This window comes from Sceloporus occidentalis, unplaced genomic scaffold, assembly GCF_023333645.1.
Source record: "Sceloporus occidentalis isolate IW3139 unplaced genomic scaffold, rSceOcc1.0.p SCAF_231, whole genome shotgun sequence".
Classification (NCBI taxonomy): domain Eukaryota; kingdom Metazoa; phylum Chordata; class Lepidosauria; order Squamata; family Phrynosomatidae; genus Sceloporus; species Sceloporus occidentalis.
In genome coordinates, this window is record NW_028317211.1 from 265,816 (window position 1) to 289,316 (window position 23,501).

The following is a 23,501-nucleotide window of genomic DNA, read 5'->3' on the forward strand; positions in this document are numbered from 1 at the left end:
ATAGAGACCAGCGAGTCCTGGACTTCACCTACTCCAGCTGCAGTAAATTATTACACGTCTGATATTACACGCTGACATTTTAGCACTGACGAGCTGTACAGTGATGTCATGCAGTGACATCACGCTGATTGGGACTATTAACAGAAGGCTCATGACACAATAGTTACAATTATTCTGACGCAATCAGCAGACAGAGCCGTGATGTCACACATAGCCAAATGTCGCGATGTGTGTCTACCGTGCTGTGCAGCGGGACGCTAGTCCTGCTCTCGGGACTGATCCTTCAGCAGAGAGACATTTGGTAATTATAGAAATGCACAGATACGTCCGGTTTTCGGGCCGTGCCGGTTTCGAACGCATTTTAATGGCTGTCTATGTGTCTACAAAGCTGCCGTTCGCTATAGACGGGCCGCAGCCTGGCAGACGCAGACCCCTCGGTGCCAGCCGGTGACTCGGGCTCCATCTGGAGCGGCTCGGTGGAGAGCGAGGATCTCGGCTCTGCGGACCGGCAGATGTCTCTCAGCGGCTGTCGCGGTTTTCCCCATCACCGGCTTCATATGTCAAGCGGAAGAGAAAGCCGCGCGGCCGCGTTTGGACCACAACAAGTTAATGAAGAGTCTGACGGCGAGGATCGGAGAATAAAGGAGGGCAAAAGTTTTTCGCTTTTTGGTAATAATGTTTTTATTGAGTAAAATGAAATAACAGAAAACGCCGTCCATTTTGATGATGTCATGTCGCCTGCGTACGCCCTGCCGCATACTTAAGTCTCGCTCGCTGTGTTGCAATCTATGCACCGACCGTTACATCGCAGGCTATTGTACTTTTAGATTTAATTGCAAATTTATATAAAAGGTTAAAAAATAAAAATAGAAAATAACAAAAATACTAGACTTTTATCACGTTGAGCAAAAATGATTCAGACAATTTTTTGATGCGTTTTTTGGCCATTCGTTTTCGGAGAACGAGTTTCGTTTTCTCTCCTTTCGGATGAAATTCGGAGGGGTCTTCCCATTTGGAAAGAACATTCGATGTCACTCACTCTCACTCGCGCTTTCTCATACTCTCTACGTCTCCCTACCTTCTCCAGCGACTGCTTCCGTCTCCCTGCCCTTTCCCAGAGTTCCTTTTCCTCTCTTACCTCTTGTTGTTCTTCTTTCTTCAGTCACTTCTCCCCGCTTTCTTAGCACTTCTCAGGGGCGGGGTGTGTGTGGAGACTCCGCCCCTTTTGCAGAAGCACTCCAGGAGGCCAAGTTAACAAAGCAGAGGCAGACGAAGAAAGAAGAACAAGAAGAGGCAAGAGAAGAAGAGGAGTTGCAAGAAAGGAGCCGGGGACACGGAAGCGATCGGCGGAGAAAGTAGAAAGACACTGAGAGTGTGAATGAGAGCGTGAGAGCGCATGAATGAGAGTTTCATTTGTTTGGTTGGCGATCCCTCCTCATTCTCGGAGATTTGCATGAATTAACAAAATTGGCACATTTCGTTAAAATGAAAATCTGAAGTCTAAAAAATTGTGATGTCATTGAAATTCGTGCTGTGTACCAGATTATTGATATCCTCCTTAGCTTTCATCTCCCTTATAATGGAGGAGGTCCTTTCCCTGGGATTGCGCTCCAGTCAGTCACCCCTCATGGGGGGGGGGGGTTAGTCCGTCTTGTAAACATCAGAAAAAACATTTCCACCCTGCCAAAAATTCTGATTTTTCAAAAGAAGTCTCTGCAGCCTGACACCTGCATCTTTACAGGAAGTAGTCATCACAAGCGCCATGACATCACACAGAGAGTATTCACATTTTGTTCCACTTATGCACTCCTAAAAATATCACAACAAAAACTGCGGTTTTTTAGCTGTTTTTGTTTTTTTCTTATCAGAATTTTAAATTAATTGCAATTTTTCACTTGAAAGCTTTGGTGCGCCGTTTTTTTCCGCTTTGTTCCCGAGATTGGCGGTTATTATGTAAATATTAAAACGTGTGAGACGTTTATTGCTCTTTGGGTTCTGTTTTACCCGTTCAGCGCCAGAATAATTGACTGTTTAACATATTAATTGCCAGGTTGATGCAGCTACATTTACACCTAAATCCATATGTTAATGAGAAAATCTGGTGAGTTGGTTAACCCTGGAGAGTTTCTCATGCAAGAACCACTAAGCTGGAGTTTACTTTTTGGGGTTTTTTCTCCCTAGAAATGTGTTATTTTAGGTATATCAGGACTGTTTTATAGTCTGGGGCAAACATTCTGACTGCACTTTCAATGGTTTGCAGAGCAATGGGCATCGGGCGTCCGCCAGACACAGTGATTCCATAATGTAAAAAAGTGTTACTTTACCGAGAGGGTGGTGGATAAGTGGAACAGCCTCCCAGCAGAAGTGGTAGAGGGTAATACAATGAGAGTATTAAACATGCATGGGATAGACATACGGCTCCTGAATCTAAGACGAGACCAACGACTGATTAAGGTTTGAGTCGTTACAGCAGGAGAAGCAGGCAGCTAGACGGGGGCCGGATGGGGCCGATCTGGTTGATTTGAGCTGTGATGTCGTGCAGTGACATCACGCTGATTAGAACCCTCCACTACCTATTTGTGTCTTTGGAGGCTTTACTGTCCTCTGAATTAAGGACACGAGCCGGGAACGTACAGATTTGGGGGATTTGTGAGGATTTTGTGATTTTATATCCCCCCCCCCCCCCCCCGGTAATCACTGCACTCGTAGAGGATTTAGGATTTTGTATAATCTGATTTTCTTTGTACTGAAAATTATAATCTAATTCTCTCCGCTGTCTGGCAAATCCATCTGATCCAGAAAAATTGTGAGCATCATACAATAAGTGGAGTCCCGTGCAGGAAGGAACCCCTCTGGGTGGTGAAGAGCGGGGTCTCAGCCCAATACTGCCCCTAGAGGATCAGAAGTGCAAGCAGGGAGAGATGCCCGTCCCAACATGAATAGGGGTGGGGCTAGAAGCAGAGGTGGGTGGGACCATATCAAGGAACAGGCATGACCAGGGAGGGGCTATCCGCCCACCATACCAGAAGTGATGCTTATGGCATTCGGGCGTTACCTTCACATTCTCATCGCACCTATGACACGTCACTCAATTACACTCGCCGGCCCTCGCTGTGCAAACGAGGATCTGTAAAGCTTTGTTGTTTCCCCGGCGTACGGATGAAATGGCAGGTGGGCGTTACTCTAGGTGGTCACTCTGCTGTGATGTAATACATAGGGGAGGACTCTGTTTCTAGGCAGCTGTAGTATTTCAATCAACCTTTCAGCACAGTTTTTAGGAGACAGGGGGCATTAAAGAGAAAGCACAAAGACACGCAGCTTTCTTTTACTTCTCTCCACGTGATGCAGAACGCGTCGGGGGATATTTTAAAGGTCGTCTAGGTGGAACGGCTCTTTAGGGGCTGACCCAGGGCAGGGTCCCAGCCCCCTCTTAACGCCGTGGCCATTGTCTACACTGTTAAGCACCGCGATGCCGGTACAGCTGGGAGTTGTTAGGCACAAGTATTTGGGACAGTTACAAGTGAGATCTCTGACCCCCCCTGTGACAGGGCCAGGCTAGCTGGCTCATGTGTCATATGAAATTTAGCCGGGTCACGGAGCACTTTTGTGTCCGGTTCCGTATCCCGTGACCCGGTAATATATTATATTGTGTTTATTGTGTAACCGGCCCAGAGACTGATGTGGCTTCAGCCCCAGCCTTCAAAGAGACGATCCTATAATCTGGCTGGGGCTCTTAATCAGCCAACACAGCCCTGTCTGCCCAGACGGCACCCGCACTACAGGGGGGATAACACAGGTGGGGGAACCCATTGTATTCTGTAATCCCCTCACCTGATACATCCCCTGTATACTGATGGGATTTGTGATGGGATGGGAGTGATGGGATTGGGGGTTGGGTTCGGTACACATTGCATTGAGATTGTATATAAATTCTGTGTGTTTGTAATAAAGAGAGTTCTTCTTGGTTTGCTACGAATGGTGGTCTGGATGATCCGTGGATAGCTGAGTGCGATCCGTATGAGGGACTGACTGGTGATTCCTCAGCCCTCAAACAGGGGGACCCAGCCTTGGGTACGGTGACCCTGTAACACTGCCCCAACTGGCTGAAGTGTAAGTGGTGCCTAATTGCCCAAAAGGGATCTCCCCCAGGAACTGCCCCCCGAGACCCGGTTGAGAGTACACTGCCGGTCTGCGTCTGCTTCGTCTCGTCTCTCGTTTCTCTGCATCTCCCGTCCTCGGCTTCGCTTCCCGATCCACCGCATTCCCTGCAATATCGCTGACCTCACATAACGTGTTTCATACATATGCAGGAGCGGGGCTGCGGATTTAAAGTTACATCAGAAATCCCATAAAGCAACAAAAGTGAATAAATATGTAGAAACGCCGAAATCCGTCAACACAAGAGACAGAAATGTATTGAAATAACCAGACGAGCGGCGGCCGCAGACAGGCGGATTTTAGAGGCCGTCAAATTAATGCAGAAACAAAACCCTTTGATGTCATAAATGTTTCTTTTTGACTTTTTATTTTCCAATCATATTTTCCATCTGCTCTCCATAAATAACGGGCCGTTCTTTTTTTTGACGTTTCCTTTCTATAAATGTTCCCTTCGACAACATTTTAAAATAAGCTGGCTTAAAGTTGAGGATTCTGGGTATTTTCATGCAAATCATCAACGTGTGTATTTAAAGCTGACCTCCCACCATTTTCCTAAATATTTTGCTTGTTTTTTTACCCCAGTTTTAGTTTTTGCCCCAAAATATAATGTTTTTAGGCAGCTGCATATCAGCCGTTTGTATGATTCTCGCTCTGTTATCTGATCCCCGATCTACTAAACCCCCCGACTCCTTATTATACTGCCTGTGGGGAACAATAGAATGGCTCGGCCTTAATCACCAGGTAGACTCTCTGGCTAATGACAGTCTATGGAGTAACGGACTTCATTAGCATCGCCATAAAGCATCAGCTCAGTGTGGGGTTTGAGCCGGGAAAGTCGCTCAAAATATCACATGACTGACAGAAATGGCAGCTTATTACTGTATACAGCACTGGGGGGTTATATTACAGTATACAGCGCTGGGGGTTATATTACTGTATACAGCGCTGGGGGTTATATTACTGTATACAGCACTGGGGGGTTATATTACAGTATACAGCGCTGGGGGTTATATTACTGTATACAGCGCTGGGGGGTTATATTACTGTATACAGCGCTGGGGGTTATATTACTGTATACAGCGCTGGGGGTTATATTACTGTATACAGCACTGGGGGGTTATATTACAGTATACAGCGCTGGGGGTTATATTACTGTATACAGCGCTGGGGGGTTATATTACTGTATACAGCGCTGGGGGTTATATTACTGTATACAGCGCTGGGGGGTTATATTACTGTATACAGCGCTGGGGGTTATATTACAGTATACAGCGCTGGGGGTTATATTACTGTATACAGCACTGGGGGTTATATTACTGTATACAGCACTGGGGGTTATTACTGTATACAGCGCTGGGGGTTATATTACTGTATACAGCGCTGGGGGTTATATTACTGTATACAGCACTGGGGGTTATATTACTGTATACAGCGCTGGGGGTTATATTACTGTATACAGCGCTGGGGGGTTATATTACTGTATACAGCGCTGGGGGGTTATATTACTGTATACAGCGCTGGGGGTTATATTACTGTACACAGTGCTGGGGGTTATATTACTGTATACAGCGCTGGGGTTATATTACTGTATACAGCGCTGGGGGTTATATTACTGTATACAGCGCTGGGGGGTTATATTACTGTATACAGCGCTGGGGGTTATATTACTGTATACAGCGCTGGGGGGTTATATTACTGTATACAGCGCTGGGGGTTATATTACAGTATACAGCGCTGGGGGTTATATTACTGTATACAGCACTGGGGGTTATATTACTGTATACAGCACTGGGGGTTATTACTGTATACAGCGCTGGGGGTTATATTACTGTATACAGCGCTGGGGGTTATATTACTGTATACAGCACTGGGGGGTTATATTACTGTATACAGCGCTGGGGGTTATATTACTGTATACAGCGCTGGGGGTTATATTACTGTATACAGTGCTGGGGGTTATATTACTGTATACAGCGCTGGGGGTTATATTACTGTATACAGCGCTGGGGGTTATATTACTGTATACAGCACTGGGGGGTTATATTACTGTATACAGCACTGGGGGTTATATTACTGTATACAGCGCTGGGGGGGTTATATTACTGTATACAGCGCTGGGAGTTATATTACTGTATACAGCGCTGGGGGTTATATTACTGTATACAGAGCTGGGGTTATTACTGTATACATGGTCGGGTAGTTATTATACAGGGTTGGGTGACGCGCGTCTCAGAGGGCTCTTATATAAAGAACGTCTTTCTTTGCAGTTAAAAATCAGAATAAACACAAAAGGCTGAAACTTGTAAATTTGTTGTCGTTATAAGAAAATCTCTGAGGCGAATCTTAATCCTCCGACGCTCTCAGCGGGACTCGAGATTGAGAAACGTACAATCATGTGACTCCGGCCCGGAATGTGTATTTTTATTGTGTAAATCTTTACAGCGTTGCGTTGTGTGTCAGCCATGTTTACTATGGCAACGGCTTCTTGTCTGGATGAATTTGGACAACGTCTCTCCGCCTGGAGCGTCCTAAATTTACAAATCCTGATGTTCAGCACCCAGAGCCGGGGCATAGAAACCCAGAACCCCCCTGGCAGATCGGCCCCATCCGGCCCCCGTCTTGTCGCCCGTTTCTCCTGCTGTAACGACTCAAACCTTAATCAGTCGTTGGTCTCGTCTTAGATTCCGGAGCCGTATGTCTACCCCATGCATGTTTAATCCCCTCACTGTATTACCCTCTACCACCTCTGCTGGGAGGCTGCTCCACTTATCTACCACCCTCTCTGAGTCACAAAAGCTGTAAAACTGACTACAAAAATCGATGTAAATAAAAAAAGGCTACTTGGTATTATTGCTACTTCCTGATAATTTAAACTGCCGAAAAGGACGTGTCGCGGGGTATATGGGGTTTATTTACCCCGTTTAATTTATAAAGCCGTTTCCTGCTGTTTCTATACACATTATCGGGGCTTTTAGGGCAGTAGAACCCTGCGATCCCCTCATACCCAGCAAACATTCTGACCTCCTAGAAAAGAGGGGGGCATCAGGGGGGAGAGAGGGGGCATCAGGGGAGGAGAGGGGGGGAATCGGGGGGGAGGAAAGAGAGAGAGATCCAGGGACTGGTTGAACTGAATCGGGACAGTTAGGGTTGTTAGTGTGTATACAGAAGGTGTGATTGGATGAATGCAGAGTTAATTGGCCCGTCTGCTATCAGACATCAGGGTGTTAACCCCGCGGGCCGCGAGAAGCTGTTAACAAGCAGGGGGCTGTCACAGAGGGGGTAGATTTAACCCTTTTCATGCCAAGTCAGAAACAACGCCGTACCTCTCCAAAAATGGAAAATGAAGGGTGGGGGCGTCCTGGGACCCGGCGTCCGGATTCGCTGAGATATCTCTGGGCGGGGAACCAATGAGGCCTGGCCCAGAACTACCATAAAGATATTAAACAGGGTCAGGCACCTGAGAACAATCAGTGTTTGCCCCGGAGTCTCAGAGGTCGTTGCCCCAGTCTCGGGGTGAAGGGGCAGATTCTCAGGGTGTTGCACGGGGGGCAGATGTTGATGAAGCGTCTGTTCTCGTTTAAATATATTGTTCATCACCTTCGCCGCTCCTTTTATCCAATCAGAATCATCCTTCCGTTCTCAAGACTTTCCAAGAATAGCAGCCCTCCAGATGGTTCTGCGTTACAATTCCCATCAGCCTCAGCCAGCCAGAGATGATGGGAGTTATTGTACTGATTTTTATATCGCCCTCATACTCTGCGGCGCTGTACAGCGAGCAAACAGGACGCAGCATCACATAACAATCTGGAACTACAAAACCTGTTGACAAGAGCTTACAATCTAGAAGCCACTTTGTTGCCTGCACAAAACCTCTATACTGCGTGCCTGAAGACGATACCTAGATCGTCTCAAAAGCTTGCAATCTATTTTCCTTCAGTTCAACAATAAATATGTCATCTTTACCAACTTACAAAAATGACCCTTACAAAAAAATTACTGCAGTTTTACTGCATTTGTACTTCACTGTACTGCAGTTTTACTGCAGTTATTTTTGTAAGGAAGTACAAATGCAATAAAGCTGCAGTACATTGAAGCACAACTGTAGGTTTGCAATATAAAAAAAAAAAGTGCAGTAAATGTGCAGTATTGCAGTTTTTTCATGTCCAAAAAACTGCAGTATTACTTCAGAAAAACTGCAGTAATTTTTTGTAAGGGGATGTATTTATTGGGCATTTTGGGGGGAATTCTGTGGTTTTGACATCTTGTCTTCCTGTAACTGAGTAATATGCAGAGGAGTATCTGAGGGCAGTAATATACAGAGGGGGGGGTACGGGGCAGTTATATACAGAGGGGGTACGGGTCAGTAATATACAGAGGGGGGTACGGGGCAGTAATATGCAGAGGAGGGGGGTACAGGGCAGTAATAGACAGAGGGGGTACAGGGCTGTTATATACAGAGGCGGTACGGGTCAGTAATATACAGAGGGGGGCTACGGGGCAGTTATATACAGAGGGGGTACGGGTCAGTAATATACAGAGGGGGGGTACAGGGCAGTGATATACAGATGGGGTACGGGGCAGTAATATACAGAGGGGGGGTACGGGGCAGTGATATACAGAGGGGGGGTACGGGGCAGTAATATACAGAGGGGGGGTACGGGGCAGTGATATACAGAGGGGGGGTACGGGGCAGTAATATACAGAGGGGGGGTAATAATATATTATTCTGGATAATCAGCCGAGCGGAGAGCGGCAGCTGCTCGGCGCTTATGAAATATTCAGCGCGCTCTGATCCTCCGCTATGAATAATTCTCCGCCGTCGCTCTCAGCGCAGGGCGCTTCCTTTTTTTCTGCCTTAAGTTGTTTTAACAAAACTTCAGCCGGCGACAGATATGGGGAGGAATAAACGTCGCCCGGGTCCCTCCGCGTTTCGCCTTCGTGGGGAGGAGATTTTGTATCCATTAAAATTGACAATAATAAAAAAAAAGTGCTACGGATTTGGCGCGGCTTCAGGTCATAATAATAATAATCATATAAATATATAATAATAATAGTAATATGATAATAAAAATATAATAATAGTAACATAATAATAGTAATAGTATAATATATCACTATTATTATTATATTACTATTAGTATTATATTATTATTATTTTAATAGTAATATAATAATAATCATAAAACAATAATATAATAATACTAATAAAAAAATATAATAATATTAATAATCCCAGAAAATGATTATTAGATTTATGGATTAGAATTTCTACGACTTTTAATTCAAACTCAATTTGCCGATTTTGTTAACAATTTCAACCCATAACGAAATAGCAAAATTGGCGTAAGAACCCAGAACCCATTTGGCCCCCATTTGGCCCCCGTCTAGTCGCCCGTTTCTCCAGCTGGTCTCATCTTATCTTCGGGAGCCATATGCCCATCCCATCTTCTGCTGGGAGGCTGTTCCACTTCTCTACCTCCCTCTCAGTTAAATGTGTGTGACTGTTGCAGCACAGGGGGTGGGATTTGTATTCTGTTGTTTTGGGGAATGGTCCCAGTGTTTCCTCGCCCTGTCGGCTGGGAGTTGTGAGTGTCACTCCTCTGTTAGCTGTCTCCCTGTGTGAGATAAACGGTTACCTCATTTCCATTCTGTCCACGGCGGCTGCTACCGGCTGTTTGTGGCCCCGGGCCCCTAGGAGACAGCTTGGCTTCAGGTCTGGGCCGGCGAGGGGCTGCTCTCTGCTATCCCGGCCACATCTAGTCTGTTTATGCGGGGCAAAAGGGGCAGCTGTCTGGAAACTTTTTGCCTTTCCACACCTCCCAAGTGTCTCTGTTTTGCATGTCCAGTCCCTCTTTGTGTCCTAAACCCCTGATGCACCCTCTCTCCTCCCCTGAAATGCCCGGTTCAACTAATACCCCTCTCTCCTCCCTTGATGCCCCTCTTTTATCCCCTGAAACCTTTCTTTCTTTCCCAGGTGCGCCTGTTTCGTCCCCTGAGGAAGAGAGGGGATGGGGGGGGGGGAGAGATGTAATAAAGTACAGGAGGGAATTTATTCCAAAGGAGGAGAAAAGTTACAACAAGAGACCGGAACACCAGAGGATCAGAGACTGAGATGGAATGGAAGGAAGTGTTACTGAGAGCGTTGTAGATAAGGTGAACAGCCTCCCAGCAGAAGTGGTAGAGGGTAATACAGTGAGGGAATTAAACATGCATGGGATAGACATACGGCTCCTGAATCTAAGACTGCCGGCAGGTTCTAGGTTTCTAGAATTACAAATAAATTCTGATTTTTGATGGCAGCCAATCAGATGATAGAAACTACAATTTTCACAACGCACCCAGATGGTTATGAATTAGGGCGATAAAAGTAAAAAAAACAAAAAACTGGTGCGATCCGTTTTAAAGCTGGTTATGGGTATAAGATGCGGGTTATCGGGGGCCGGCGTCTCAGAGAAGGTGCCTCCTTTGAACCTTTTTTCATGAATTGATTAGCGGCCGTAGGCCCTCGCGGGGCAAAGCGAATGAATGATACGGTTGCGGCCGTGAGTCCCGTCCAGAATTCTTCTTCTCTCCGATCCATGGGTTCTTATCCAGCTCTTTTGCAAAACCGGTCAAACGCCTTTTGAATTTTTCATGAGCGCCGGCGGGGGAGGAATAAAAATGTACAACTTTATATTTACTGCGGATTTTTATTACCGGGAATGAGTCTTATTTTAAGGTTTATTGGGTACTTTTGGGAAAACAAAAACAGCGGTCAAAAGGAGCTTTAAAAAAAATTTAAAAAAAAAACCAAAAAACTCTCGACTTTTTCTCCCATAATTTTTGACGAGTTATTCCTCCCCAGGAAGAATCCAGCAAACATACGCAAAAAATACAGAATGCAAAAAATGTGGAAAAAAATATATATATAAAAACTTATACGTTTTAACCCGTCTTTATTCTTTTAACCCTGCTTTCCCTGGAAGCAAGAAGCTCATGGGTTAAATGACAGAAGCATAATGAGTTAATATATATTTAGTAAGAGGAGGTCTCTTTCCTGTGTCCCACAAAATATTCTGTCCCCCTTTCCCTCTGCGTCCCTCTTTTTTCCCCGTGATTTTCCACTTTCCTACCCTGACGACCCTCTTTCCTCCCCTGATGCCCCTCTCTCCTCCCCTGATGCCCCTCTTTTCTAGGAGGTCAGAATGTTTGTTGGCCATGAGGGTATCGCAGGGTTCTACAGCCCTAATATAGAAAGTTACTTAAAACCCCGTTTCCTCCAAGCCAGGTTTGTGGGGGGCGGGGACAGAGTACAGATGCGTAACCTGATATTTATTGTTTCCTGGTTCGTCGGAGGGATTCATCAGAATCTGTATTTGGATTAGAATGGAATATAAATTCCCGCCCACCGGCCTTTTACATTAAACTGCAAGCAGCGGCTGGAAGGTCCTTTTCTAATCGACGGTAACAGCGGTTAAAAATGTCAATTTAACCCTTATAATGCTACATACATGGACCCCTACACTGAATTATATCATACCGAAATAGCTGCGTAGGCATTTATAGCCACGCCCACAGGGAGTTCTTATCCAATCATTTCATGTTTCCTCTGCTTATTTGACACAAAGATGCTATTACGTTATTTGCTTTAGAACTACATTGGTTCATACTTCCTATGAGCTGCAAAAGAGGTCCTCACATGACTGGCTGTAATGAGCTTCTGCTGCGGCAATAAAATATCTTACTGTCAGCCCGAGGCTTTCCTCGTATCAGACACGGAGTGGGAGGAATTGGATGTGATTAGGAAATACACTCGCTAAACATCTGCTTGGATGTGATTGGTGGGCAGTCGTTTTTTTTGGGGGGGGGGGGTGTTCTGGGAGTTGAATTGTTATGGTTGTGATTTTATTGTTTTGCAAATAATCTAAGTTTTAGAAGGGCCATGAAACCAAATTCGGGCCGCGATCGATACAATTCGGGCAATTTGTTTGTCTTGTTTGCACCATAAAGTCAATATTTATTATAAGTATTGATATTTGGTGCTTTCCGTTTAATTCGATGCATTTTCCAAAAACATTTCCGGCATCCAATCCTGTAATCTTCCGACAATCTTTTATTTTTCACCAATTCCACGTTGGCGGCAGGTCGGCCCCCGTCCGGCCCCCGTCTAGTCTCCCGTTTCTCCTGCTGTAAAGACTCAAACCAGAATTTGGCTAAATGTTTACACGTCGCTGGGGTATTATTACGCGTTTCGGAGACGGAGAACATGCCTCTCGATGCTTTTCTCACGGGCTGAGACTGGGACTCATTTAAATTAATGGAAAAACGCATTTTCTCCATAAATATGCATCGCTGGTATCCAAACCACAGAATTTACACGTTTTACGTTTTATTTCGCTCTTATATAGAAAACGAGGCTGCGCTTTATAAACACGCGAGGATTTAATCAATAACAGCACGCAAACCGCGAGACCCTGCGGATATAACATCTAATATCATAATATACAACGCCACTTAGTGAGCATAACCCCCAGCGCTGTATACAGTAATATAACCCCCAGCGCTGTATACAGTAATATAACCCCCAGCACTGTATACAGTAATATAACCCCCCAGCGCTGTATACAGTAATATAACCCCCCAGCGCTGTATACAGTAATATAACCCCCAGCGCTGTATACAGTAATATAACCCCCCAGCGCTGTATACAGTAATATAACCCCCAGCACTGTATACAGTAATATAACCCCCAGTGCTGTATACAGTAATATAACCCCCAGTGCTGTATACAGTAATATAACCCCCAGCGCTGTATACAGTAATATAACCCCCAGCGCTGTATACAGTAATATAACCCCCCAGCGCTGTATACAGTAATATAACCCCCCAGCGCTGTATACAGTAATATACCCCCCAGCGCTGTATACAGTAATATAACCCCCCAGCGCTGTATACAGTAATATAACCCCCCAGCGCTGTATACAGTAATATAACCCCCCAGCGCTGTATACAGTAATATAACCCCCCAGCGCTGTATACAGTAATATACCCCCCAGCGCTGTATACAGTAATATAACCCCCAGCACTGTATACAGTAATATAACCCCCCAGCGCTGTATACAGTAATATAACCCCCCAGCGCTGTATACAGTAATAACCCCCAGTGCTGTATACAGTAATATAACCCCCCCAGTGCTGTATACAGTAATATAACCCCCCAGCGCTGTATACAGTAATATAACCCCCAGCCCTGTATACAGTAATATAACCCCCAGCGCTGTATACAGTAATATAACCCCCCCAGTGCTGTATACAGTAATATAACCCCCCAGCGCTGTATACAGTTAACACAAGCCTCGAAGAGCAGAAAAAGGATTTCGTCAAAGGAAAGCTTGTTAGATTGTAAGCTCTTTGGTGCAGGGACCTCCTTTTCCAACCCTATTCGTAATGTCCGTGGGCCGCTGCCCCTGTTGCGCCTCCCGTTTATATCGTAAACCTCGTCTGTATCTGGATGTTTCTTGTGTAATAAATATTTCGGGTTAAGCAGGATGCAGATCAATTCTAGTCCAAAATGCAGCCATCCACAGCAACATTCCACAGGTCGCTATGGCAACTGCGGCACAGTTACAAATTTTTTTCTACTTAATCCACTACCCCCCCAAACACACATTTTATGAACATTCTAAAAGTTTTATGACAAAATCTAAAATTTTACAGTTCATAAATTAAACGGGTGTCTCGCGTAAATGTGGACAATTAGCATATTTGTATATTCATGTGATTTTAGCCCATAACAAATATGGTGTTTTATGCAAAAGTAAAAATTAGTTTGTTTTTTCCCCCCCAAAGTTTCTGCTGATTTTCCTTTTTTGGAGATATTACAGTAATTCGTGCCTCCCAACTGTCCCACTTTGCGCAAGACAGTCCTGATTGTGCCACTCCTTCCCGCCGAGTTCTACTTGCGTTTCGTCATAGAGGGACAGTAAATGCGAGACGGCGGGATTTATTCATACGTGCAAACTGAGCATGTGCGGAATCGTGCACATGCTCAGTATGCTGCCAGTTTGAGTGACACTCTACCCCCGAAGCTCTGCCCCCCATGCCCTGATTCACCAGGGAGTAGAAGTTGGAGGGTATTGTAGCCTAGGGCCACATGTCCTGGGGGTGGCAGTCCCTCTGCCACGTAACAGGGAGCCCCCAGCCACTACTCAATGGGCCAGTTAAAAGACTCGTCCCCGACCCCCCCCCCAAAAGGCTCCTTAATACCGTGGAGAGCTACGCCGAGTCAGCGCAGTCCTCCATTTCTCCATCATATCTCGATGCGGCGTTGGCTCCGGTCCCTCTGTCTCCAGGGAACGTCTCTAATTGTTATGTTTATTGTCCGCTTCCATTATTCCCAATAAATAATGACACATTTTGTGATTTGTGTAAAACGCGTAGGGGGGTCAGCTAAACTTCGACAAGCGAAAACACTTTTAGCTCCGGCTTTAACACCAAGGCGGGCTCGGGCCAGCGGCCCCCGACGTGTTAAAAGCTTCTTGGGATCGCGCGCTTTGTGGGAATAATTGATAGAACGACAATCTTCGGTTCTCTACGGGGAGAAAGCTGATCCGGCACTTATTGGACGCGCTTTGCGGGGCGAGTCCGTAATCCTCTGCTAACCGGCGGCCGGCGGAATATTAAAGGCTTAGCCAACGCTTCCCAGACAGACCCACAATTTGCAGCATGTTGTCAAAATTGTGCGTTTATTTCCGTAAGATACAAAGCAAAACGTAAATTTTTTTTCCTCCCCGTTATGGAAACTTTGCTTCTACAAAAATGAGAGGTGACATGGGGCACCCGGGCCTTGTGCGCTGTCAGCGGGGGCTGGGGGTTGCCCTTAAATGAATTGTTAGGGTTTCTGACAAATAATAATAATATTTTTAATAATAAATGTTAATGATGGTTCTGCTCGCAAGAGCTTACAGCTTTTCTGTAAAGGCTTTTAGTCCTGTTTTTTCCGCCCCGGGGCATCTCTCCAGGTGCTGCCATTTGGTGTTGCTGTAAAGTCAGCGTAAGGGGTGTTTTTATATAGAAATGTCAGAGGGCACATAAGTCTCAGACGTATTTGGTTGTTCCATGCTGCCCCCTCCCCCACCGAGGATATATATATAAATGCATTATAAAGCCCTTACTGAAGCTGACCTGGGAGGAAAGGGGTTAATTACTGTGGAAATTATAACAGAGAGAGTGACGTCTGTAACGAGCGGCTGTGTGAGCGGGGCGGATAAATCGCGCCGGGGAATAAAGGGGCATTTTCTGCCGCCGCTTCCTCCTTTGTGCTTCTCACACAGCTGACTATTGTGACCACTTTGTGAACTTCACCTCGGACCCCCGAACACGCCACGGATCTCACTGCGAGCAAGTGGGGGAAAAGTGGGAGGAGAGGCGGAGGGGTGCAGGGGGGAGAGAGAGAGACAAGGAGAGGGGAGAGGTGAAGGAAAGAGATAGAGAGGAAAAAAAACAGAATAGTGAGGAAAGGGGGTAAAACAGAGAAGAGACTGATGTGCGGCAACAGAGAAAATGATTGGGGAGCGGGAGAAGGGGGTAAGAAACGCATATGATTGGGGCAAGAAGAAGTACAAGTGGTAGAGGGTAATACAGTGAGGGTATTAAACATGCATGGGATAGACATACGGCTCCTGAATCTAAGACGAGACCAACGACTGATTAAGGTTTGAGTCTTTACAGCAGGAGAAACGGGCGACTAGACGGGGGGCCGGATGTAATGACTACAATGTTATGTTGCTGGATAGTGTGTGCGTGTGTATAAAAGTGCGGTGTAAGCGTGTGTGAGTGTACGGTAATGTGTGTGTGCAGTATATAGTGGTAGAGTGTATGTTTATTAGTATAGTGTGTGTGTGTGTGTTAGAGTGTGTGTGGTGTTACAGTGTGTGGTGTTACAGTGTGTGGTGTTACAGTGTGTGGTGTTACAGTGTGTGGTGTTACAGTGTGTGGTGTTACAGTGTGTGTTGCTGTTAGCACATTGGCCAGAGCACCGAGGTCTCCAGTTCAAGAAATCCTTTCCGCAGGTTTGCAGCCGGAAGAGAGTCTTGGTCGGGTTTCTTCCTGAATTCTAAAGAACAACGCTGATATTCGGCAAATCCTTCCCGGCCGGATTACCCGAGACGTTAACCATCCGCGCCGCGATCGATACAATTCGGGCAATTTGTTTGTCTTGTTTTCTTTTGTGTTTGCAGCATAAAGTCAATATTTATTATAAGTATTGATATTTGGTGCTTTCCGTTTAATTCGATGCATTTTCCAAAAACATTTCCGGCATCCAATCCTGTAATCTTCCGACAATCTTTTATTTTTCACCAATTCCACGTTGGTGGCAGGTCGGCCCCCGTCCGGCCCCCATCTAGTCGCCCGTTTCTCCTGCTGTAAAGACTCAAACCTTAATCAGTCGTTGGTCTCGTCTTAGATTCAGGAGCCGTATGTCTATCCCATGCATGTTTAATACCCTCACTGTATTACCCTCTACCACTTCTGCAGGGAGGCTGTTCCACTTATCTACCACCCTCTCAGTAAAGTAAAACTTCCTTCCGTTCCATCTCAGCCTCCGACCCCCTAGTGTTAGATTCGGCTCTCTCTCACACCTCACAAAAAAAGAGCGCAGCGATGACAATAATGACTAAATAATGGAAACTCTACTTTTTAAAAGCTGTAACTTAGTTACTTGACTGATTCTGGGGTTTTTACGCCAGTTAATCAGTTAACGCTGGGGGGGGAACCATCAGTCAATAAGTTAACGCTTTCATGGCCACGGGCAGCTGTCAACAAGTTACTAACCATGTTTATGCGTCAGATGATTGATCCAGCACTCGATCGGCGGATCGATCACCCCCGGCTTCCGAAGGGGTCGACAAATGACAAATGAACCAAAATCTTTCATTTATTTATTTTTTTCTGCGGCCGCCGCCGGCTCCCCGGGGCCGAACGCATTAAAGGAGGGAGCGGTTGGCTTGGGGGTGTTACGGACAGGCAGCTCCGTTGAGAGTTGATAGGCTATTGACAAATACTCGGCGGAGAGGGACAGGGTGAGGGACTGTGCCGTAAGAGCCGAGACTCTCATCACTGTCCTTCCTCCATTCATCTCCCGTTTATTAACACCTCGACCGCCGCCCGGCCCCCTGCTCTGTGATCGATCTGCCTCTCGTGGGGTTCTTTTCTTCTTTCTCCTGAGTTTTATGGAAGAGGATTGAAAGGTCGTTTCACCTGGTCACGCCGGCTGGATTAATGAGACTCGTGGCAGGACCCGCGGACTTTATCCCACCGCGACCCTCCAGCTTATAGACATTACCGGAATGTACGAGGGTTTCCCCGGAGCCTTTGGGAAATGATAGGTTAAAGATACATTGTATCAAATACAAAAATATATACTCTATCACAAACCATCAGTCAAAGTATCATACATATATACATCTGATTTAATCTGCATATAATTGGTTTATTTTACTACGGGATGGGTGGCAGCCTGTGGCAGAGTCAGCATTATATGATCAATTTCCTGCCCTGAAGTTCTCTCCCTCCCCGCCCCCATCCTTACAAAGGCTGCCTAAACCAATCAGCAACAATCGGCAACATAATAATAGGAGAGATACTTGACTGACTTGGCACAGTTCCTCTGACACGGCAGCAGCTCATCAAAGCTTGAATCTTTTGTGAGTAGATGGGTTGCTGTTTAAATCGGCTTTCAGATAAGTCAATAAGTTTTTGGCTAGAGTTATTATTTTATTTTTTTATTATTAATTATTATTATTTTTATTATTATTATTATTATAGTCTTACATGTCAGGATAAACACCTAATAAATTATTAATACCAATTCCCCCAGATTGTACGTTAGAAAAAGATGTATTTATTCTGTTAATTTTGAATTTGAGGGAATCATGCAGTTTTGGATGAGTCTTAAAGGAATTCTATTTTTCTGCCCCACAGGGGTTTTTATTGCTGCCTCCCGGAGCCTCTTGCACCCCAAAGACACAAAGCCCCCCATATTGGATAAACCAAAAATCTGTCAGCATAGTGGCTGTTTCTATGGTAACATCTCATAATATGTGATGAATCTGTTGTGAGACATGGCGCACTATCCCCACACGGGGTTAAATCTTTGATGTATGGCGGATATTAAATCATTTTAATCGGGGAACGTGACTTAATTAGGAATTCCGGCCACAGTCCGCTTTCCTAGAGGGACTGTTTTCTAGCAGCGTTATTACACATAACGCGCGCGGCTTTATTCTGTGTTTTCCCACTTGTTCCGCCCCGGCATCTCCGTTATTATATCGCAGAACTAGAATGCTTAATTAGTTTATGGCAGAATTTAACCCCGTCAGCGCCATAACACTACAGGTGCGTCCTGACCGCGTCAGGAGGACCGCAGAATGATTCAAGCACCGGTAAATGCCCCGTCCCGGGCCGGCCCATCTTTCTGTGGCTTCTTTTATTGGATTTTTTTTTTTTTTTTTGCACTTTATTTTTTTTATCTGAGATAAAAACTGATATTTTTAGGAGCGGATGTTTCAGTGTGACGGAGAGGTGGAAATGATGAATTGGGTGTCGGGGAGAGAGGTCGGATGGAGTGAGGATTTTACAGTCTGCGAGAGAGAGCCAGGAGAGAGAGTTCTGTCCGTACGCGGCATAGCGAGACCGGAGGAGCGCGTGATAATAAAATTCATGTTTTAGTTGTTTTTTAGTGTAAGGGAAAGACTTTGAGAAACATTTTCTAGTTTCTAGACTGATGGTGTGTGATCGCTACCACGCCAGCCGCTATACGCTATAATCCTGCCGGTGCCTGGCCAGACATCGATCATAAAGAGGGCAATGCGGGCGGTCACAAGCTGAACGAGAAGCACATGGAGCACCAATATTGGGCTGTTTGTTTTCTTGTTTAATAGCATCTGTTTCACGCAATATGTTTTCAGGCAGCTGCATATCAGCCGTTTGTATGATTCTCGCTCTGTTATCTGATCCCCGATCTACTAAACCCCCCGACTCCTTATCATACTGCCTGTGGGGAACAATAGAATGGCTCAGTATTAATCACCCAGTCGGACTCTCTGACTAATGAAAGTCTATGGAGGGACGGACTTCATTAGCATCGCCATAAAGCATCAGCTCAGTGCGGTGTTTGAGCCGGGAAAGTCACCCAAAATATCACATGACTGACAGCAAAGGGGACTCCAGGTCTGCAGATAAAAGGGGGTTTATTGGGGCAGAATGAGATAAAAGCAGGTTTTTGTTAATATCTGTACTCACCATGGGCTCGATTTTGTTGCCATCGTCGACACAAACTGTTGATGATGGTTGCACCATGTCGGCTTGCGATTCTGTCACAAACTATCGCCAGTAGTGATACATGATGACAATTTTCCTTTCCCCAGTAAATATGTCCATAGAGACCAATGAGAACCCAAAATGTGTCTGCTATCCTATTCACTACCTAAACGTTAACGTACGATAAAGTGATACATCTCTGCTGGTCATTTAAAGCAGGTCTACCTACATGGAACAGATGACCAGTGGGGGTGGTGGAGATGCGCTCTCCAACCTGATAATCATTTCTGCCATAGATTTACTCGGGCCGAATGGGTCTGACCTTCAGGCGATTTCTATGTTTCTAATTTCTTTAAAAAGATGGGAAAAAAACAATTACTTCCTCCTGAAATTAACTTGCTTCGGCGTATCAGGTGCCTCCTGGGAACCATTCCGCATCATGACTCGCATGCATCTGCACAAAGGTCTTCTATTCACTCGTGCAATGTCAGGGGAGACCAAAGAAAGGCGAGTTCTCATGGAAACAGTAAAGTGCAGCAAACCGATTTAAATATTTTTTACATTCATTTTTAAGAGAAAAGTGACGTTTGAATTACATGTTTAATGGTTCAGATCATTTTTTCTTTCGGTTTCCGAGCGGTGGCGGATCTTGCGGGTATTCTGCGCGGGGCGATTGAGTTTCTTGCTACAGACTGTCCCTGGTTCTTGTTCCAGAATCAAAGCAGCTTTAACAAAAACAATAAAATCTCCCTGATTTGCGTAGCTTGAATATTATGGAATGAAAATCAATTCAGTTTCCAAAACCAGACTCTGGAGCTTGCGGTGACCTCCTCTCCCCCAATTGGAGGATCCGTGAGAGGACGTCATCGCATTGCCTTCAGTTGGGGCTTACGGTGACGTGTTCTTCTCCGATTGGAGGATGTCACCGCAAGCACCGCCATATTGCCTCCAGTTGGGGCTTTTGGTGACGTCCTCTTCTCCGATTGGAGGATCGGAGAGATAGGACGTCTCTATTAGTGACATCATTTTAGTGAAGTCCCTGACGAGTTATGTCCACGGAGATAGAAGATCGCAGATTGAAGACAGAAGAGAGAGAGGATGATGAAGAAGAAGAGGAAGTGGTCATCAGAGAAGAGAGGGAAACATTTAGAGAGCAAGTGTGAGTGAGTGAGTGTGGACCCATAAATTTAGGATGAAAATTCTGAGCTTCTTGCTTCGTTTTTTGTCCGATCCGTGGTGGGGAGGGGGCCCTGGTCTCGTTTTCAGGGCTTCCGACGCTGTATTTCCCAAAGTTTAGTAAATTTGCAATTCCTACAAATCCGAACGCACCGGTCTAGTCCATATTGTGATTAGTTGGAAATAGGGAGACTTAATAAATAAAGGCGTTACAGATTCTTCTAGAAGAATGGGCCATACCATTAAAAATGATGAATGCCGAGGCTGCGGAGAAGCGTATAATATTCTGCAAACATCCGCTGATTCCATCACAAACGAGGAAGCGGGTCACAGCGGCGTCCGAAGACTTTCTATAAGATTCTCAGCCGTGGCTGTGAGGATTCTAACATCCCGTCCCGAGACGCGGTCTCCCCCCGGCTGTCTGCCGTGAAGCTGTGTGATTGATGCATGGTTTACTGCTGATCCCAGCGCCATGAATTATTAAACAATATTTTCCACTGACGCTGGTGACTTTTATTTATTTTTTTAACAAGTCTCCATCTTGAATGAAGTCTTTTAAATTTAAAGATCGCTTCCACATGGAAAGGTTTCAACCTGTTTTTAGTTTATAAGTTCACAGAATTTAAGAGTAAATCAAGAAACTTCTGAGATTTATTTTTTTTTCCAAATAATTTTTGTGTTATTTACCTAAGGGGAACTTTCATTTTTTGTTTTTATTAATTATTTTGGTGCCAAAAATCTGCACGTTCTCCGGTCAGCTCGACGTACTGCATGGTTCCCTTCTACTTTTAACTGGGAATCAGACTTTTTCCAGGGGTGATCACCACGATGGGTGAAAATAAAAACAGATCGTACAGCATCGTGGGGGAAATTGTAAATTTTATCTCATGCCAATTTTCCAGTGCTAAAAAAAATCCATAAAATAAAAAAAAGCAAAATGTTGATTATTTTGCGCACCGGCATTATAATCTTAGAGGCATTATTAAAAAGTGATTTTAAAAAAATAAATACGGTAAATTAGGGCACTAGATTCCCCTTTTTCCATATTTTGTACTTTTTTAAGTTATACACAAACCCCACCATTTTCAAAAATATTACATCCCTTCTTGTACGAAATAATTTCCAATTTTATTATTGGTATTATTATTATATGTATTTATTAATTCTTTTTTCCTAAAAGAACCATTTAATGGCACATATAACATGTGGGTTTTTAAAAAGATGGGTAATTTTGATGCTAATTGCCATCTTTTATACTATTTTAAGTTAAACCCCACTTTTTTAAAAATACTATTTGTGCCGCTAGAAAATGTACATTTCGCCAACTTTATGGCCCTTCCTGTATGAAATAATTTCCAATTTAATTATTATTATTATTTTTATTATATGTATTTATAATTAATTGTTATTTCCTAAAACAACCATTTAATGGCACATATAACGTGGGTATTTAACAGAAAAATGTTAATACTAATTGCCAATGAACGTGAAATAGAAAATGTAATTTTTGCTATTATTATATATATTTCTTTTTCTTTTTTTTTTTTCCATGTAAAATGTATCCGCTGATAAAATGTTCTGTCCCGTATCTTCACAAAGCTGCTAAATAATTTTACAAATTCCATTTTGATTCAGAAGCTTTGCCGGCGAGACCTTTCTATGTCCTGACTGAACCTCCACCAATTAATCTGATTGCAGTTAATTTGCACTTTTCTAACACACAAAAAAACCACCACAATGCAAAGCAAATTACTTTAATTCAGAAAATGGGAAATTGCCGCTTGTTATCAGAGGTTTCATGTGGAATAATATTTCTGGCAAATGAGCTTTTTATGCTCCGTGTCGCTGATCCGCGGCGTATCTATCGCCAGGTTTGCAAATTCCTGGAAATGAGAAATAATAATTTTGTAAAAGATACCAAATACGCCATTGAGCCCTGTAGACATAAATTAGCGCCTGCCTCTGAATGCCTGCAGTGCCGGGTTTAGTGACTGCGCGCAGCGACCGGCCATCTGGCACGTCGGACAAATGCCAGGTGGGCCGCCGACGGACATCATTCACTAGCCTGTAGGTTGGGTGCTGCAGTACGTGGCCACCAGCTGGGTAGGTACGTAGCGCATAGCTGTTTTTTGGGGTCATATTTTGGCTTTTAACAACATTAGCTGTATATTGGAGGCCTTTTTCTGCCGCTGAGTGATCTTGGAGGGCTTTCTGTCCCATTATTATTATTATTATTTTCTGTAGGTTCCTATTATTAATAATAATATTCATTAAATATTGTAATAATTAAAAAATTACAATCATTTCAAGTATGGGTTTTAAAAATCCCAAATATTTATTGGAACGCTTTCTAAATTTCCTTGGCGTTTAAAGTATTTAAAACCGTTATTGTTTTCAGTTTGCTGGGGGAAGCAATTTCCTGGTGCAATCCTGACTTCCTGTTTCGCCTTATATGCTCAGGAAGTGCTGTCTGTCATAGAAAGCAAAGCCTAGAATACAGAGCAGAGAACAGGGACATTTCTTTTAACATGGTATCTTTTTGTTACACGGCTCAGGCCAACAAGGAGGTTAAACCTCAAACTACAGATTAAGACGTATCACTGGTTGCTTTCAGCGAAGCTCTAATGACTCCATTTAACTGCGAAACATCATCGACTCAATTTTACAAATAAGAAAGAGACAGCGATCCCCGTCTCACAACATTGATGTAACCATTACGGCATGAAAAGGATTGTATTGTCAGATCAACGACACTTGGAGAATAATATTACATCTATTTGCCGTCAGCTCTCTGGAGCACGGGGGGGGGTGAGGGATTCTACCAATCACACGCCGGATAATACCCATTTATTCTCTTCCCCAAGTGA

At 44.5% G+C, this 23,501-nt stretch overlaps 1 protein-coding gene across 1 annotated transcript in view; it reads left to right on the plus strand.

The window, feature by feature from the left end:
* The first annotated feature begins 226 nt into the window (after positions 1 to 226).
* LOC149276685 (MAM domain-containing glycosylphosphatidylinositol anchor protein 1-like) overlaps positions 227 to 23,501 on the plus strand; it is a 127,600-nt gene continuing 104,325 nt past the window's right edge. Inside the window, exons 1-3 of the mRNA XM_089503372.1 lie at positions 227 to 301; positions 405 to 669; positions 21,284 to 21,343. Of these exons, the coding sequence (XP_089359498.1) occupies positions 227 to 301; positions 405 to 669; positions 21,284 to 21,343 (400 nt within the window). The remainder of the gene's footprint in view (positions 302 to 404; positions 670 to 21,283; positions 21,344 to 23,501) is intronic.